At 44.8% G+C, this 19,591-nt stretch overlaps 1 protein-coding gene across 5 annotated transcripts in view; it reads left to right on the forward strand.

Moving 5' to 3' along the window:
- The window catches only part of LOC129701422 (serine/threonine-protein phosphatase 2A 55 kDa regulatory subunit B beta isoform), a 565,371-nt gene that overhangs the window by 542,304 nt on the left and 3,476 nt on the right, over window positions 1–19,591 (forward strand). For all 5 annotated transcript variants that reach the window (XM_055642585.1, XM_055642587.1, XM_055642586.1 and 2 more), the window contains one exon: window positions 8,275–8,366. In XM_055642585.1, coding sequence (XP_055498560.1) covers window positions 8,275–8,366 — 92 coding nt within the window. The remainder of the gene's footprint in view (window positions 1–8,274; window positions 8,367–19,591) is intronic.

The following is a 19,591-nucleotide window of genomic DNA, read 5'->3' on the forward strand; positions in this document are numbered from 1 at the left end:
AGTTCACAGGGGCAGTCTCTCAACCATAATTGATCACTATGGTATTAATTGCTCTTTATATTTTACATTTCTGGTGTCTGAATTTTATTTAGCTTTTTGATTAGTTTGGTTACATCGCAATTTCATCACATTGATATTGTCTGGGCTTCAAGCCTGGGAAACAATACTGAGATTGTAAAGCATCTGGCTCTTTGAAGTTGATTCTCTGAAAATGTGTCCCTCCTCCGCAACTAAACGGGACAGGGCTCCAAGTCCGTCGCTCCCCGAAAATGGCGACACAAGTTGAGAGAGGTAAAGCATTTGGTATGCTTGCCATCAACAATTGGGTGATTGAGTATAAGAGTAAAGGGCCTGTCCCACAAGCATGCGACTCCGTGCGGCAAGCGCGACCTAATGTGGTCGCTTGAGCCGTACGGCCTCGCGGGGCCGTCCCACTTCGATCGCTGGAGCCGTATGGAGTTGTGCGGAGCTGGTCCCGACATCGACGCGGGGCTCCGCGGACTGTGTTCAAAAATTCCGCGCGGTAACGGCCTGCCGGCCAGCAGCCACCTCAACGCCGTACGCACCGCCTCGACGGGCATGCGCAGCGTCTCGATGCCATAAGCAGCATCTTGACGCCGTATGCAGCGTCTTCACGCCGTACATCACGCGCAAACTTCCCGCGGACTTCGCTCGAACCTCACGTGCAACCCCTGCTTACGGTTTGGTCGCGCCTGCCGCATGCAGGTCGCATGCTGGTGGGACAGGCCCTTACGGAAGCCATGATTTAGCTTTATAGGACTTTGGTTAGGCTGCATTTGGTGCATTATATGCAGATTTTGGTCACCTTGTTGCAGGAAAGGATGTGGAGGTTTTGGAGAGGGTGCAGGAGGGATTTATCAGTATGCTGTCTACATTAGGGGTTATTAGCTGGAAGAGGTTGGCCAAACATGCTTTCACTGGAACATAGGAGGTTGAAGAGACCTGAAAGAAGAATATAAAACTATGAGAGGCTTAAATAGGGTAGACAGCCAGGATATTTTTCACAGCATTGACATGTAAAGGACAAGAGGGCATAGCTTTAAGGTGAGAGGAACAAACAGTGGCGCAGCAGTAGAATTGCTATCTTACAGCATCAGAGACCCGAGTTCGATCCTGACCACGGGCTCTGTGTGTCTGGGTGCTCTGGTTTCCTCCCACATTCCAGAGACGTGCAGGCTTATAGGTTAATTGAACCTGGTGGGCCAAAGGGCCTGTTTCCACTCGCTATCTCTAAAACTAATTAAAAGAAATCTGCGAGACAAGTTTTCTACACAGAGTGGTGAGTGCATGGAACGTGCTTCCACAGGTGGTACAATAGTGGTATTGAAGAGGTTTTTAGATAGGCACATGGATATGGAGGGATATGAATCATATGCAGGCAGAGGAGATTAGTTTAACTTGGCATCCTGTTCAACATGGACATTAAGGACTGAGGGGACTGTCTTGTGTTGTACTGTTCCATGTTCTTATTTAGAACGTGGAACAGTACATACTGTAACTTACCAACAGCTACAGTATGTGCGTGCTTCAACTTCCATTGACTTCATTTGCTTCAATAGACATATGGCATGTTCACACTCCACCAACATAACCAACATTCTCCGCTTTTCACATCCACTTGGTTTTCCAGATGCATTATAGTTAATAATGTTTGTCTGAAATAAAGTGGTTTGAACAAGGGTCACCTTTCTTGAAAAGCGTTTGCTAAAGTCTTTTTATTTCACAGTTCAATTTGTGAGAGAACTGCTAAAAGATTAAAGTGACTATGTTGAGTTCAAAGAATCATTGAGTTTAGTTTAGTTTAGAGATCCAGCGTGGAAACAGGCCCTTCAGCCCATCGAATTTGCACCGACCAGTGATCCCCTGCACATTAACCCTATCCTACACACACTAGGGATAATTTTACATTCATACCAAGCCAATACAAACCTGCACATCTTTGGAATGTGGGAGGAAACTGAAGATCTCAGAGAAAACCCATGTGGTCACGGGGGGAATGTACAAACTGCGTACAGACAAGCACCAGAATCTCTGGCGCTGTAAGGCTACGCTATGCTGCCGTGCCTCCCCCAAAAAACAGAAGATGAAAGGATATCACCTAGCACTAAAATTTGTTCAGGCTTTGGGATATGTAAAGTTGGAATTCATGTTCTGCAGAGATGCTGCCTCACCCACTGAGTAAAGGGTCTGTCCCACTTGGGCCGTCACCTCCGCGACAGGCCGGTAGTGACGGTCGCGCGACAGTCCAGCGAGAGTCACGTGCGTCATCACGCGTCCGTACAACCGTTTGGAGCGTGTGACATTGTTTGAAGATGCACACAAAATGCAGGAGTAACTCAGCGGGACCGGCAGCATCTCTGGAGAGAAGGAATGGATGATGTTTCGTGTCGAGACTCTTCTTCAGTCTGAAAGAAGGGTCTCGACCCGAAACGTCACTCATTGCTTCTCTCCAGAGATGCTGCCGGTCCCGCTGAGTTACTCCAGCATTTTTGTGTCTATCTCCAGTCGTCTTGGCCCCGCTCTGGGAGTAGGAGTGGGTGTGTTACCCACACGCTAGCAGGTCGAGTAAATGGCGCGCGTAAATGACAGCCAAGTGGGACAGGCCCTTTAGAAATTTTTTGGAATTCATAAAACCTAGCTCCAATTGCATGAATAAGTGAAAATCCCACTTATTTCGCACTCTGGAGGATCTTATTTCATCATTTGTGTATTTGGGAATTTCAATATTCTCAATGTTTTAATTTTTTCCTGTATCTGACCAAATAACTTGCCGTTAGCTACATCTCCCACATTGGACACTAAACGTTGACCCCGAGCAACTTCAGTGGTATCATCATACTTGATTAAAGTAATGCATTCGATGATCTCATCAGCATCAGCGCTCATTGCCAAATGCAAAGAGAGTAGAGAAAATTGTGATTACCAAGCCAATAACATTAACAAATCTGTGCACATGTCGATCAGTCATTAAAAAATGTAAAGCCACAATTCTGGAAGAATCCAGAGGAGGAATTATTGAGAAAGGGCTGTGCATGCACACTCCATTTCACAGGTCCAGGGACATCTGTGTCACATAGAAACATAGAAAATAGGTGCAGGAGTAGGCCATTTGGCCCTTTGAGCCTACCACCATTCAATATGATCATGGCTGATCATCCAACTCAGTATCCTGTACCTGCCTTCTCTCCATATCCCCTGATCCATTTTGCCACAAGGACCACATCTAACTCCCTCTTAAATATAGCCAATGAACTGGCCTCAACTATCTTCTGTGGCAGAGAGTTCCAGAGACTCACCACTCTCTGCGTGAAAAAATGTTTTTCTTATCTCGGTCCTAAAGGATTTCCCCTTTATCCTTAAACTGTAACCCCTTGTCCTGGACTTCCCCAACATACAACCTAGTATCATAAAGTAGTCACTTAGCTGGACACAAAAAGCTGGAGTTACTCAGTGGACCAGGCAGCATCTCTGGAGAGAAGGTATGGGTGTAGTCTGTAGAAGGGTCTTGACCCAAAACATCACCCATTCCTTCTCTCCTGAGATGCTGCCTGTCCCGCTGAGTTACTCCAGCATTTTGTGTCTATCTTCAGGAGTCACTTAGCTGGTTGGTGCTTCAAGGCAACATCTGTAGCCAACCTGCATTCCTATATCCTGCAAATAACGAGGAAGAAGAATATACTTTATTGCCTTCCATCACAGTGAGGAATGTGGGGAATTCACTGTGGTGGATGTTTATGTTAAATTTTATGTAGTTATATGTCTTGTTGTTTTTTTTTCATATGGCTGTATGGTAATTCAAGTTTCACTGTACCTTAACTGCTACACATGACAATAAATAGACCTTTCAACCCTTTGAACCTTTATCTACCCTCTGTATCCAATCACCTCTATCATTACCAATTATCTATTGAGCCATAATAAATATGCTTTAAAACATATTCAGAGATTCTGATTCCTCTGCCCTTTGAGAAATAGAGTTACAAAGACTCCAAAGAATTTCACCTCAACTCCCAAATGGGTAGCCCCTTATGTTTAAATAGTGGATCCGAGCTTTAGATTCTCCCACAAGGGCAAAAATCCTCTTTCCCCTATTGATCCCTTAGGATCCATCAAGATCCCTCTCAATCTTTTAACCTCAAGCTGAGTTTCCCCAGAGAGCATTTCTGCTTCAAGCAGTTTCTCCAGTCGATTGGAAAAGCACAAGGTTAGTGCAAAGCTTTTATTGAAGGCTCACGGGCTACTCTGTACGGCGGCAGAAGGCTTCTAGGACGTGCTGCGGATCTGAACGATCGACGGGGCCGGGAGGGACACAGCAGGCTGGCTGCTGAAAGTGAAGAGGGACATGGTGGGGGGCTGCTGAGAATGAAGAGGAACCCGGTGGACAATGCCAGCGATAACAAAGAGGGGTTTGGTGAGCCACATCAGCGGGAATGAAGAGGGAGAATGAAAAGCAAAGAGGGACGCGGCAGGGGGCAGCGAGAATGAAGAGGGTCCCTGAGGGCCAAGCCACCAAGAACAAGGAGAAGGAGGGACTGCTGCAGCCATTTGCAGCAACAGGTTTGGTTCACTGTTGTGAGAAAATAAGACTGTACCAAGAACTTTACAAACATCAGCCCTGGAAACTTGGTGACTCGTTGTGTTCTGCCGAGGTGAAGCCTGTGGTATGATTTTACCAGATTGTATGCAAAAACAAAACATCTCACTGTACTTAGGAACATGTGATGATAAACCATTACAAAGTAGTTATTAGCAAGTGGTGAAATGGGTTGTGGCAACAAGAAAATCAATCACACTGCAAAGTCTTACATTTCTAACACAGTTTTGATGTTGTCCTTCTTTGAAATCCATTAAGAGACTGGGTGGGTGATCAGATTGGATACTGGGTCTACAGTGTTGTTCCTGAGCACAGGGAAACTCCATTTGAAAATTGAGCGGATTAATGGAAATGAAGGGAAGGGAAGAGAAGATCAACGTTTATGACGAAAGGTTTTGGTCTGAGAGAAGTGAAAACAAATGAGATTTGGTAACTATTAAAGAGGGAGTTGGATGTCGACTTGAAAAATAAACGATCTCAGAACTTGATCAGGAGAGCAGAGCAGAGACAGTAATTGGATAATTCTGTTTCATAGACATAATAGGATTAATGGTCTCTTATGTTCAATTTGCCCTTTAATTTGAAGAGCTTTTCATCATTCACCCCCATCTTAATGTTCTTTTGAGCTTCATTAGGAGACAGACCTATAGTGCTCAGATATTTTCATTTCATTTTTTGAGAACCCGTTATTATATTACTCTCAACAATTTGGGTTTAGCCATGAGTTAAAAAAACAAAACAGATGAAAAGCAAAGCTGCTTGTTTCCAATTTTGTTTTGGCCATTTTTGGTGAACTTCATTATTTTACTTATTTATGAGTATTTGAACATGACCGTGAGCCAGAGCTTGCTGCTAGTAAACTAGCCACAGTGTTCACATGTGTAGGAAGGAACGGCAGGTGCTGGTTTACACCGTAGACTCAAAGTACTGGAGAAATTCAGCAGGACAGGCAGCATCTCTGGATAGAAGGAATGGATGACGTTTCGGATCGAGATCCTTCTTCAGACTCAGCATGACGAAGGGTCTCGAACCGAAACGTCACCCATTCCTTCTATCCAGAAATGCTGCCTGTCCCGCAGAGTTACTCCAGCATTTTGTTTTATCGTCTATAATTAAACACACATTGTGTGTCTACCATTGTTTACATGCCTGACTCTAGACCTCTGTAAGAGACACTCATTCTAAGATCTCTCAGGAGAGGGGGAAGAAATTCAAGTATATTCTCAAACCCTCCTCCTTGAAAAGATGTAACATCCTCACTACGTTTCTGGCCTATGGTCGCTCAGTGAAGGAAGAGGATCTAGGATGATATTGAAAACCCCAAGCCTTTTCTTTGTGGGCTCACAGAGACCATGCCTAACTGATCGATGGAGCCACACCCAACAACTACGCACCTGCCCGAGACAACAGCACTCCACCCTGTGAGTGTTTCTGGGTCAAACATTGAACATCATCCATCTCAAAGCCCACAACACCAGGCTGGAAGAGGCCATCACCAATTCCAAAAGGCTTCCAAAGAGGAAAAGTATAGTGTGAAAGGAATTAATGTGGGTAACAGCTCCTGGAATTTATGAATTCAAGTGCCAGGATTGGGAGATTGGATTAAAAAGCAAGTCAGAGGGGATGTATTAATCCAAAGACAGTGTCCGGTTCTTGGCATGTTTTACTAAGGAAAGTGAAGGACTTGATTTACTTCCAGAGAGGCTGAATTAAAGAATAGAGCAAAATGATGGATAACTAGAATTGAGATCGTAGGCTTGGCGATCGTTTCGCCGAACACCTCCGCTCAGTCCGCATTAACCAACCTGATCTCCCGGTGGCTCAGCACTTCAACTCCCCCTCCCATTCCGAATCCGACCTTTCTGTCCTGTGCCTCCTCCATGGCCAGAGTGAGCACCACCGGAAATTGGAGGAGCAGCATCTCATATGGGCAGTCTGCACCCTAGCGGCATAAACATTGGGTTCTCCAATTTCCAAGGTAGCCCTTGCTGTCTCCTCCCCTTCTCAGACCTCCCTCAGCCCTTGGGCTCCTCTTCTTCCTTTTTCCTTTCTTCTCCCCCCCACACCCCACCCTACATCAGTCTGAAGAAGGGTTTTGGCCTGAAACTTCACCTATTTCCTTCGCTCCATAGATGCTGCTGCACCCGCTGAGTTTCTCCAGCACTTTTGTCTACCTTGAGATCAGTGAAATATGATTGTCAAATGGGGCAAAGGTAGGAGAAGGGAGTCAAGAGGGAAAGATAGATCAGCCATGATTGAATGGCGGAGTAGACTTGATGTGCTGAATATCCTTATTCTGTTCCTTGAACTTATTTACTTCTAATTGGATTTTAAATGAAATTATCGTGCCCTAATTCTGAGATTTCTTTGAACTGCACATTGGAAGCACACGAGTATTCTTTAAAACAACCCGTCATTGGAAATAGCAGAAATGTACAGTGTAAGATTTGTAAAATTAACAGAGTTTGTCTACAGAAGTGTCTGTGATTTGTGTTGGCAAATAGTTCCAGTCTCAATTATGGCTTTCTGCTGAGCTAGACAATCTTAATCATCCTATAAATTGGGTACAATAATTAGCTTTAGTACTGCACGATTAGAATGACCATGCAAGCTAAAGGTTCAGTATTCTTGGCTGGATGTGGGGAAGCACAGTAAATGTGTGGAGTTTAGTTTGAGAGGGGAGAGTTCATGGTGAATCCAGGCAACTTCCCAGTTGATGTCAACCATCAGACTATCAAATGTAAACAGTGTCATGCTCTGCAAAAAGACAGGAGAAGCAGAGAATGGGAACAGAGCAGATCGTACAACTGGTACCGCACCACTTAATCATTCAACAGTCATTATTGCCAGTCATAGATTTCAAAAGATAGACACAAAATGTTAGAGTAATAGCCCTGTCCCACGGTACGAGTTCATTCTAACAGCTCTCCCAAGTTTAAAAAAAAATCCAACTCGTGGTTAGCACGGAGAATGAACGTAGCGGGTACGTCGGAGCTCGGGGACGTCTCTTTGTGCTAACGGCAGGTACTCGGGTAGATTCGCTAACGACAGGTAAGCACGGGAAGACTCGTGACTATTTTTCAACATGATGAAATATGTCCACGAGAGCCCCGAGTACCGACTAGCAGCCATTACCGTAAATCTTCAAGTTCGAATCAGGGCAAATTCGGGAGAGCTCTTGGAATGAACTCGTACCGTGGGACAGGGGTTTAACTCTGCAGGGCAGGCGGCATTTCTGGAGAAAAGGAATGGGTGACGCTTCGGGTCGAGACCCTTCTTCGAACAAGGTGTCATGGGACGGGAAGACTAGAGATATGGAAGGATAAGGTGTGAAAACGACAGATCAAAGCAGACGGTCAAGGAGATGCAGAATGGTTCATTGTTTGCTGAGGGGAAGGTGACGGCAAGGCATACAAACAGTAAAATTAATCAGGAGGACAGTGAAACTAGTCAGAGAACTAGGGTGGGGGAGGGGACAGAGAGAGAAGGAAAGCAAGGGTTACTTGAAGTTAGATAAATCAATATTCATACCATTGGGTTGTAAGCTCCCCGAGCAAAACGCTTACTCCAGCATTTTGTGTCTATCTTTGGTGTAAACCAGCATCTACAATTCCTTCCCACACATTCTTAATCTTTCTTTCCTTTTGATATTTTATTAGGTGCATGAATACCTGAGGAGTAAGCTGTGTTCCCTCTATGAAAATGACTGCATCTTTGACAAGTTTGAGTGTGTATGGAATGGCTCTGACAGGTAAGTGATGCGTTGATCTGCCTTTGCCATTAGGCATTATCTATAGAGAACAGGCTAGTGAAGCAGTTGTATTCTTTACTCTTTCTCCCTGGGCTGTATCCGGCTTTGGACTGATCCCTTTTTGGAGCAAAGTGCAATTATTTCTGCTGCATCTTTACAGTGTGAAATAAATTGGAAATAGGAAACACTCTCTGGGGTCACATATACACAACAATCACATAACATGGGACTCCATATCATGGCAAAAATCCTACTTCAAAATAGGAAAGTCTGTTGTTGAAGATATCTCAGGGCATACGAATGTGGGAATTAATTTTCAGAAAGCATTTGTAATAATGGTACTGGAGAGACCTGTTACAAAAATATAAGCCACAATGTGGCTAGGAGATTTACTAGAATGTTGCCTGGGTTTCAGCAACTAAGTTACAGAGAAAGGTTGAACAAGTTAGGTCTTTATTCTTTGGAGCGCAGAAGGTTAAGGGGGGACTTGATAGAGGTCTTTAAAACGATGAGAGGGATAGACAGAGTTGACGTGGATAAGCTTTTCCCACTGAGAGTAAGGAAGATTCAAACAAGAGGACATGACGAGAATTAAGGGACAGAAGTTTAGGGGTAACATGAGGGGGAACTTCTTTACTCAGAGAGTGGTAGCTGTGTGGAATGAGCTTCCAGTGAAGGTGGTGGAGGCAGGTTCGTTTTTATCATTTAAAAATAAATTGGATAGTTATATGGACGGGAAAGGAATGGAGGGTTATGGTCTGAGTGCAGGTGGATGGGACTAGGGGAGAATACGAGAATACGGCACAGACTAGAAGGGCCGAGATGGCCTGTTTCCGTGCTGTAATTGTTATATGGTTGTATGTATTAAGGGGTCTATTGCAACTTAGAAACAGATGGGACAAAAAGAAAACAAAGGTAAATATGGAATAAGATTATAGATGTGCCTCAAGACCTATGAGCATTCTTGCTCATTCATTTATGTAGATATTTTGTACCAAGCCCTGAGGCATAAGATTGAAATTTGCAGATTTAAATAAGAATAAGAGGAACAAGACCATTTGTGATAATGGACCATAAAAGGAAAAATATAGACAGTAGAAAAACTGAGGATGGTTAGAGATTGGTGTTATGAATTATGTAGTACATTTTAGGGAACAGAAATGTTTGTATTGTCAAAGGGGTTAAGTACGCAGATCAAGACTTGTGGAAACACAGATCATTAATAATTGACAACAGCCTGATTTTATATATCTTCATTAAAATAGCAAATAAACAAGGCATTTCAAGACCAAATGGGCTGTTTTCATATTGTACAACTCTATTCAACAGGTTAGACCAGAGAGTTTAAGAAGGAACTGCAGATGCTGGAAAATCGAAGGTAGACAAAAGTGCTGGAGAAACTCAGCGGGTACAGAAGCATCTATGGAGCGAAGGAAATAGGCAATGTTTCAGGCCACAATCCTTCTTCAGACTGATGTAGGGGGGGGGGGGGGGGGGGGGGGGTAGTGTGGAGGAGAAGGGAGAAAGGAAGAGGAGGAGGCCGAGGGCTGCGGGAGAGCTGAGGAGGGGAGAAGACAGCAAGGGCTACCGGAGATTGGAGAAGTCAATGTTTATGCCGCTAGGGTGCAAACTGCCCAAGCGGAATATGAGGTTATGCTCCTCCAATTCCGGTGGTGCTCACTCCGGCCATGGAGGAGGCCCAGGGCAGAAAGGTCGGATTCGGAATGGGAGGGGGAGTTGAAGTGCTGAGCCACCGGGAGATTAGGTTGGTTAATGCGGACCGAGCGGCGGTGTTCGGCGAAACGATCGCCAAGCCCACGCTTGGTCTCACCGATGTAGATCAGCTGATATCTGGAGCAGCGGATGCAATAGATGAGGTTGGAGGAGATGCAGGTGAACCTCTGTCGCACCTGGAACGACTGCTTTGGTCCTTGAATGGAGTCGAGGGGGGAGGTAAAGTGACAAGTGTAGCATCTCTTGCGGTTGCAAGGGAAAGTGCCCGGGGAGGGGGTTGTGCGGGAGGGAAGGGAGGAATTGACCAGGGAGTTAGACCAGAGAAGCAGGGAGTTGTTCTAGTGGTTTTAAATGGGATGATTACTGTTTTAGACAGTTGAGCTAGAAAGAACATGGTCCCATTGGAGGATTGCATGTTTTGCCTGAGAAATAAAAAGAGTTGATCAGAGCTTCCAAAAGAAAATTGGGTTAAGCAATGGGAGGAAAATAATCTGCAGGTCTTGGGGACTGAGATTGGCAATGAGATTGACTGAGTAGGACACATGATAAACTCAATGGCTGAATGACTTCTGATGCTGTAAAGTCATGCAATAGTCAATAGTGTTTTTATTGTCACGTATGTTAATCGGTAACACAGTGAAATTATTTTCCTTACAAACAGTCCAGTAGAGAAGTCTATTAGCAGGTTTACAGGAATGTGTGCTGAAAGCCTTTTTACAGGAGACAGCAAGGGTTACCGGAAATTGGAGAAGTCAATGTTTATGCCGCTAGGGTGCAGACTGCCCAAGCGGAATATGAGGTGCTGCTTCTCCAATTTCCGGTGGTGCTCACTTTGGCCATGGAGGAGGCCCAGGACAGAAAGGTCGGATTCGGAATGGGAGGGGGAGTTGAAGTGCTGAGCCACCGGGAGATCAGGTTGGTTAATGCGGACCGAGAGGAGCGATTCGGCGAAACGATCGCCAAGCCTACGCTTGGTCTCACCGATGTAGATCAGCTGACATCTAGAGCAGCGGATGCAATAGATGAGGTTGGAGGAGATGCAGGTGAACCTCTGTCGCACCTGGAACGACTGTTTGGGTCCTTGAATGGAGTCGAGGGGGGAGGTAAAGGGACAAGTGTAGCATCTCTTGCCGTTACAAGGGAAAGTGCCCGAGGAGGGGGTGGTGCGGGAGGGAAGGGAAGAATTGGTCACTTTCTCCAGCACCTTTGTCTACCTTCGATTTTCCAGCATCTGCAGTTCCTTCTTAAACACAGTGTAGGTCCTGCCCTGATTGGACACTCATAATGCAACACCTCACACTTATATGTACTAATCCTCATGAACCATTCCTCAGCCCAACTGCCCAACCGATCAAAATCCTGCTGCAATTTTTGACAACCATCTTCGCTATCTACAATGCCACCCACTTTAGTGTCATCTGCAAACTTACTAATTATGCCACGTACGTTCTCATCCAAATCATTGATGTAGATGACAAACAGCAATGGACCCAGCACCGAACCCTGAGGTACAGCATGAGTCACAGGCCTCCAGTTCGAAAAACAACCTTCCTCCGTCACCCTCTGCTTCCTTCCATGAAGCCAATTTCTATCCAATCAGCTAGCTCTCCCTGGACCCCAGGCGATCTAACTTCCCTGAGTAGTCTACCTTGTTAAATGCTTTACTGAAATCCATGCATACGTAAGTCTACAGCTCTGCCCTCAACATTTTTTGTTACATCTTCAACAAACACATTCAGATTTGTGAGACACTCTCCCACATACAAAACGGTGCTGACTATCCCTAATCAGCCTTGTCTGTCGAAATGCATATATATCATCCCACGAAATACTCTCTAGTAACTTTCTGACCACAGATGTTAGACTCACTGGCCTAGAGTTCTCACCCTTTTCCTTGCAGCCCTTTTTAAATAGAGGCATAACATTTGCCACTCTCCAGTTCTCCAGCATCTCACCAATATTTAATGGTGACTCATAAATCTCAGCCAGGGCACTTCCAATTTCTTCTCTAGCTTCCCACTGTGTCCTTGGATATACATGATCAGGCTAGGAAGATTTGTCTACAATCATGTGTTAGGACATTTAGCCCCTCTGACCGTAATACCGACCGCCCTTTCTGTTGACTGCCCCAAGTTCCCCAGTCCTCATGTCTTTCTCCACGGTAAAAACAGAGGAGGAAAAAACTCATTAAGGACCTTGCCCATCTCCTGTGGATCCACACAGAGATGGGCACTTTGATCCCCGAGGGGCGCTATTCTTTGTCTGGTTACACATTTCCCCTTAATGTGCTGTCGGTGACATTGGGGAATGACACCAGGTTCAGCAGTGTCCACAGCAGCACTCACAGTACGGTGAACACATGTAATATATTTTATTACAGTGGTAAGAAAGTCCAGGAATGCATAGGGGTGCTGTCCCTCAAACTGTCAGAGCGCATGTATGATGACACTGCCGATCTCAAGCTTGTCCCAGCAACTTAGTCCTGGTCTTTGAAGGAGGAGGTGTAGCGATCTCAGACTTCTTCCTGCAGCTCACTCTTCCCTTGAGAGGAGGCGCTGGCAGTCTCGGATTTCTTCCTGGTAGCTCAGCTTTTGGCTTGAAGAGGTGAAACTGGCAGTCTGTGGATTATCCAGGTGCCAGTCTTTGTGTGCGTGCGCAGTCCATCATTCACTGTGGGCAGGAAGAGGCTTTGGCATCTTAGGCTTGCCCCGGCCATTCAGTCTTAGCCTCAGTGAAGGCATTGGGTTTCTTCCCAGCAACCCAGTCTTGACCACACAGTGACACTAATGGTCTTGGGTTTGTCCCAGTGGCTCAGTCTTCCTCAAACCTACAACAGGTTAAGGCAACTAGCAGGGAGGCACCCCACTTTGTCTCCCCTCTGGCTAGAACGCCTGGGCTTTACCGGGAGTAAGCTGTCACGTTGCAAGTGACCAACCAATATCAGCTAATTGGACTAATTAAACCCACTGACTCCCATGGCTATCTGGACTACATTTCTTCCCACCCTGCTTCCTGTAAGGACTCCATCCCCTACTCCCAATTCCTCCGTCTACGCCGCATCTGCTCCACGGATGAGGCGTTCCACACCAGGACATCTGAAATGTCCTCATTATTCAGGGAACGGGGGTTCCCCTCCTCCACCATAAATGAGGCTCGCACCAGGGTCTCTTCCATACCCCGCAACACTGCTCTCTCTCCCCATCCCCCCACTCGCAACAAGGGCCGAGTCCCCCTAGTCCTCACCTTTCACCCCACCAGCCGTCACATACAAAAAGTAATCCTCCGTCAGTTTCGCCACCTCCAACGTGACCCCACCACTCGCCACATCTTCCCATCTCCCCCCATAGCTGCCTTCCGCAAAGACCGCTCCCTCCATAACTCCCTTGTCAATTCTTCCCTTCCCTCTCGTACCACCCCCTCCCCGGGCACTTTTCCTTGCAACCGCAAGAGATGCAACACTTGTCCCTTTACCTCCCCCCTCGACTCCGTTCAAGGACCCAAGCAATCGTTCCAGGTGCGACAGAGGTTCACCTGCATCTCTTCCAACCTCATCTATTGCGTCCGCTGCTCTAGATGTCAGCAGATCTATATCGGTGAGACCAAGCGGAGGTTGGGCGATCGTTTCGCCGAACACCTCCGCTCGGTCCGCAATAACCAAGCTGACCTCCCGGTGGCTCAGCACTTCAACTCCCCCTCCCACTCCGTCTCCGACCTCTCTGTCCTGGGTCTCCTCCATGGCCACAGCGAGCAGCACCGGAAATTGGAGGAACAGCACCTCATATTCCGTTTGGGGAGTCTGCATCCCGGGGGCATGAACATCGAATTCTCCCAATTTTGTTAGTCCTTGCTGTCTCCTCCCCTTCCTCAGCCTCCCTGCTGTCTCCTCCCATCCCCCAGCCTTCGGGCTCCTCCTCCTTTTCCCTTTCTTGTCCCCGCCCACCCCCGCCCCCGATCAGTCTGAAGAAGGGTTTCGGCCCGAAACGTTGCCTATTTCCTTCGCTCCATAGATGCTGCTGCATCCGCTGAGTTTCTCCAGCTTTTTTGTGTAACCTCAGCTAATTGGACCCTGTTGTTAGCATATTGCTGGGGATTGGCCTCTCTTGTTCAGTCAGCCAGTGATAGAGATCAGAGCTACATTCAAGGGAGATGGCTGGGAATGCTTAAAGCTGGAGGCCAAACCCCAGCATTCAATTTCAGTATCGGAAAAGTGCAGGAGAATTTTAAAAGGTAAGCGGAGGATTGCTGGGGCCAGATAACTTGAGAGGCAGCACAATTTATTGGTTGGAGCATCTGAATTGGCTAATTTAGCAGCTAATAAAATGAAGGCAAGGTGGAGCCTGCTGGGAGAGTCCGTGTCGGGAGAGGCCATGTTGGGAGTGAGGTAAAGTGCTGTGTGGAGGGTAACTGTGAGGCTTTGGTTCAGGAATCTTAAGTGCTGTGTTTTACACTGTGCCTCTTGCAATGAAATAGGTTGGAAGTTGAGGACTACACCCTTAACTCAGGGGTGGGGAGCCTTTTCATGTTGGAATGTTGCATTAATTTAGCTGTAATCTAATAAGGCCGCATCCAAGAAACTTCAATTAGATATACTTCAAAATGTAAAAATAGCCCTCATGACTCACTAATGTTTTAATTGTGGCCGTCAGTCAGGAAGGATTATTTCATTGAATCTTCTTTTACTCTTTGGTATTTTAAATACGGTCATTTTAAGATTAAAATTAAAATAATAAAAGACGAACAAAAACATATTAATAAAAATAAAAGGTAGACAAAAATTCTGGAGAAACTCAGCGGGTGAGGCAGCATCTATGGAGCGAAGGAAATAGGCGACGTTTCAGGTCGAGACCCTTCTTCAGACCAGAAACGTCGCCTACATCCCTCATTCCGTAGATGCTGCCTCACCCGTCCCCAGAATTTTTATCTACCTTTTATTTTTATTAATATGTTTTTATTCATCTTTTTTAATTTTAATTTTAATCTTAAAATGAACGTATTTAAAATACCTTCGATTTTCCAGCATCTGCAGTTCCTTCTTAAATAAAAATAAAAGGATTTGTTCTACAAAATGTGGATTCATTCAAAAGGCCGCACTTAATGGCCTAGAAGGCCGTTAGCGGCCTTAAGGCCACAGGTTCCCCACCCCTGCCCTAGCTTATGGGAGGACTATACTGATTAGATTGCAGTGGGGAAGATAGCTGTTTCTGAATCTGGTGATACGCATTTCTAGCTTTTGTTTCAACTTCCCGAAAGAAGAGGGGAGAAGAGGAGATGACCATGATGTAAATAGTTAGCTGCATTCCCGAGGCAGTGTGATGTGTGGATCATGTCGATGGTGGCAAGGCATGTCTGTGTGATGGACTAGGCTCCAATCACAATTCTAACTCCTTGCAATATTGGGCAGAACTGTTCCCAAACCAAGCTGTAATGCACCCCGATAGTATAGTCTCTCCTTTAGCTGTAGGCTGTGGTTCTAGTATTGGTAGTCGGGTCTCACCAATAACCGCAGTGAGGGATCCGGTAGGTGAGGGCCTTTTCTTGGTCAGGCCTGGTGGTCCGGTTGTGGGTTCAACAGCTCTATCAGAGTGTCGATTTCAGAAGGCACATGGGCAACAGGTCTTGTTAGCCATGGTTGGTATCATTGGTGAGGTCCACTTTCTGTCCAGGAGGTCATTTGATCCTGAATGTCATATGACAGCCAGATGCGAAAGATGATTAAAGAAAGTATTGTTTGTACTGTTATATATCCTGATAGATTTATAATTAGGATAGAGCTTTAAAAGAGTGGATCGAATGTAGTGGATGATAGTAGATCCTCTTCTGGGACTAGCACACAGAGTTACCATTCTCCAACGCCTTCCTACTGTCTGCCCGCCCCTGTTCTGATTGATCCTCCTGCACAGTTCTTTCCACTGGGACGCATGCTCCCACTACAAAGACCACTGGCTTAGTCCACTCCATGTTCTCTCTGTGCAGATAAACTCACAACTTGGGAAGCTCCAAAGGATGCGGCTGCTATGTTTGACACTCTGAGGGGTCCACTGGCACAGATCAGGGATATACAGTAACGTGGAAGTTGTCACTGCCAATTTAATCCAATGCATGCGCCCAAATCGGGGTCTCTGCAGGAATGTGTGATTATCGACTGGCTTTAGTGCTGGCATCAAGCCAGACTACCTGTACCTATGGATCTGAGACACGGAGAGAGAGTAGGTGAGGTGACCAACAGCTTGAGAAGTGTCTTGAAGGAGGATAAAGAGGTTGAGAAACAGTGTGTTTTGGGGAATTCCAGTGGAGGCAGCTCTTCTATGTGCATGAATACCTAACGAGTAAGCCATGATCCCTGATGGAAAATCATGGGACATTTTGCTATGTTTAAGATGCAGTTTATTGCTACTCATTAAAGGTTTGTGTTTCCACAAGCCTTGATCTGCTTGCCTAACCCCTTGGTGTTGCACAAACATTTTTTGTCACCAAAATGCACTACAAAGTTTATACAATAAACTGGTATTTGATCTCCTCATTCAGTGTCATGTCAATGCTGTCCATCAGTCTCCTGAATCAGTTATCACAGGCATCATGCTATTCTTTTTCTTAAATATTTCACCAATATCTAATCTTATTCCTCTTGGATTCAGCCCAAAATGTGTATGAATATGAATGAACAGGAATACTGCAAAGTTTTTCAGGCATGCCCAATTAAAGGCTATCTATCTATCTATCTATCTATTAAGTATTTTCTTTTATTTTCAAGCACAATAATATGAGAACAAGGAAGTGATTTCTGACTTTATTCAAGATAGTTGGCAGACCACAGTTGCTAACGATAATACATTAACACAAATATTTAACATGGACTTATATAACTATATAACCATATAACAATTACAGCTCGGAAACAGGCCATCTCTGCCCTTCTAGTCCGTGCCGAACACTTATTCTCCCCTAGTCCCATCTACCTGCACTCAGAACATAACCCTCCATTCCTTTCCCGTCCATATAACTATCCAATTTATTTTTAAATGATAAAATCTATCCAATTTATTTTTAAATGATAAAATCGAACCTGCCTCCACCACCTCCACTGGAAGCTCAATCCACACAGCTACCACTCTCTGAGTAAAGAAGTTCCCCCTCATGTTACCCCTAAACTTCTGTCCCTTAATTCTCAATCATGTCCTCTTGTTTGAATCTTCCCTACTCTCAGTGGGAAAAGCTTATCCATGTCAACTCTGTCCATCCCTCTCATCATCTTAAAGACCTCTATCAAGTACCCCCTTAACCTTTTGCGCTACAAAGTATAAAGACCTAACTTGTTCAACCTTTCTCTGTAACTTAGTTGCTGAAACCCAGGCAACATTCTAGTAAATCTCCTCTGTACTCGCTCTATTTGTTGACATCCTTCCTATAATTAGGCGACCAAAATTGTACACCATACTCCAGAATGGCCTCACCAATGCCCTGTACAATTTTAACATTACATCCCAACTTCTATACTCAATGCTCTGATTTATAAAGGCCAGCACACCAAAAGCTTTCTTTACCACCCTATCTACATGAGATTCCACCTTCAGGGAACTGTGCACAATTATTCCTAGATCCCTTTGTTCAACTGCATTCCTCAATTCACTACTATTTACCATGTATGTCCTATTTTGATTTGTCCTGCCAAGAAGTAGCACCTCACACTTATCAGCATTAAACTCCATCTGCCATCTTTCAGCCCACTCTTCCAAATGGCCTAAATCTCTCTGTAGACTTTGAAAATATACTTCATAATCCACAACACTGCCTATCTTAGTATCATCTGCATACTTACTAATCCAATTTACCACACCATCATCCAGATCATTGATGTACATGACAAACAACAGTGGACCCAACACAGATCCCTGTGGCACCCCACTAGTCACTGGCCTCCAACCTGACAAACAGCCATCCACCATTACTCTCTGGCATCTCCCATTCAGCCACTGTTGAATCCATCTTGCTACTCCACCATTAATACCCAACAATTGAACCTTCTTAACCAACCTTCCATGAGGAACCTTGCCAAAGGCCTTACTGAAGTTCATATATACAACATCCACTGCTTTACCCTCATCATTTTCACGAGTAACCTCTTCAAAAAATTCAAGAAGATTAGTCAAACATGACCTTCCAGGCACAAATCCATGTTGACTGTTCCTAATCAGACCCTGTTTATCCAGATGCTTATATATATTATCTCTAAGTATCCTTTCCATTAATTTGCCCACCACTGATGTCAAACTAACAGGTCTATAATTGCTAGGTTTACTCTTTGAACCCTTTTTAAACAATGGAACAACATGCGCAGTACACCAATCCTCCGGCACTATTCCCGTTTCTAATGACATTTGAAATATTTCTGTCATAGCCCCTGCTATTTCTACACTAACTTCCCTCAATGTCCTAGGGAATATCTTGTCCGGACCTGGAGACTTATCCACTTTTATATTTTTCAAAAGTGTCAGTACTTCCTTTTCTTTGAATCTCATAGTTTCCATAGCTACTACCATATTAGTTTCCCTTACCTCACATAATTCAATATCCTTCTCCTTGGTGAATACCGAAGAAAAGAAATTGTTCAATATCTCCCCCATCTCTTTTGGCTCTGCAGATAGCTGTCCACTCTGACTCTCTAAAGGATCAATTTTATCCCTCGTTTTGCTTTTGCTATTAATATAGCTGTAGAAACCGTTTGGATTTACTTTCACCTTACGTGCCAAAGCAACCTCATATCTTTTAGTTTTTCTAATTTCTTTCTTAAGATTCTTTTTACATTCATTATACTCCTCAAGCAACTCATTTACTCCATGCTGCCTATAATGATTGTAGATCTCTCTCTTTTTCCGAACCCAGTGTCCAATTTCCCTTGAAAACCATGGCTCTTTCCAATTTTTACTATTTCCTTTCAACCGAACAGGGAAATAAAGATGTCGTACTCTTAAAATTTCCCCTTTAAATGTTCTCCATTTCTCTTCTACATCCTTCCCATGAAACAAAATGACCCAATTCACTCCTTTTAAATCCTTTCGCATCTCCTCAAAGTTAGCCTTTCTCCAATCAAAAATCTCAACCCTAGGTCCAGTTCTGACCCTCTCCATAATTATATTGAAACTAATGGTATTGTGATCACTGGACCCGAACTGTTCCCCAACACATATCTCTGCCACCTGACCTGTCTCATTTCCTAACAGGAGGTCCAGCACCGCCCCTTCTCTAGTAGGTACCTCTATGTATTGCTGCAAAAAACTATCCTGCACACATTTTACAAACTCCAAAACATCGAGCCCATTTACAGAATGTGTTTCCCAGTCTATGTGTGGAAAATTGAAATCTCCCACAATTACTACCTTGTGCTTACTACTAATATCTGCGATCTCCTTACATATTTGCTCTTCCAATTCTCGCTCCCCATTTGGCGGTCTATAATACACCCCTATAAGTGTTGCTACCCCTTTCCCATTTCT

Source organism: Leucoraja erinacea, chromosome 11 (genome assembly GCF_028641065.1).
Source record: "Leucoraja erinacea ecotype New England chromosome 11, Leri_hhj_1, whole genome shotgun sequence".
NCBI classification, from domain to species: domain Eukaryota; kingdom Metazoa; phylum Chordata; class Chondrichthyes; order Rajiformes; family Rajidae; genus Leucoraja; species Leucoraja erinaceus.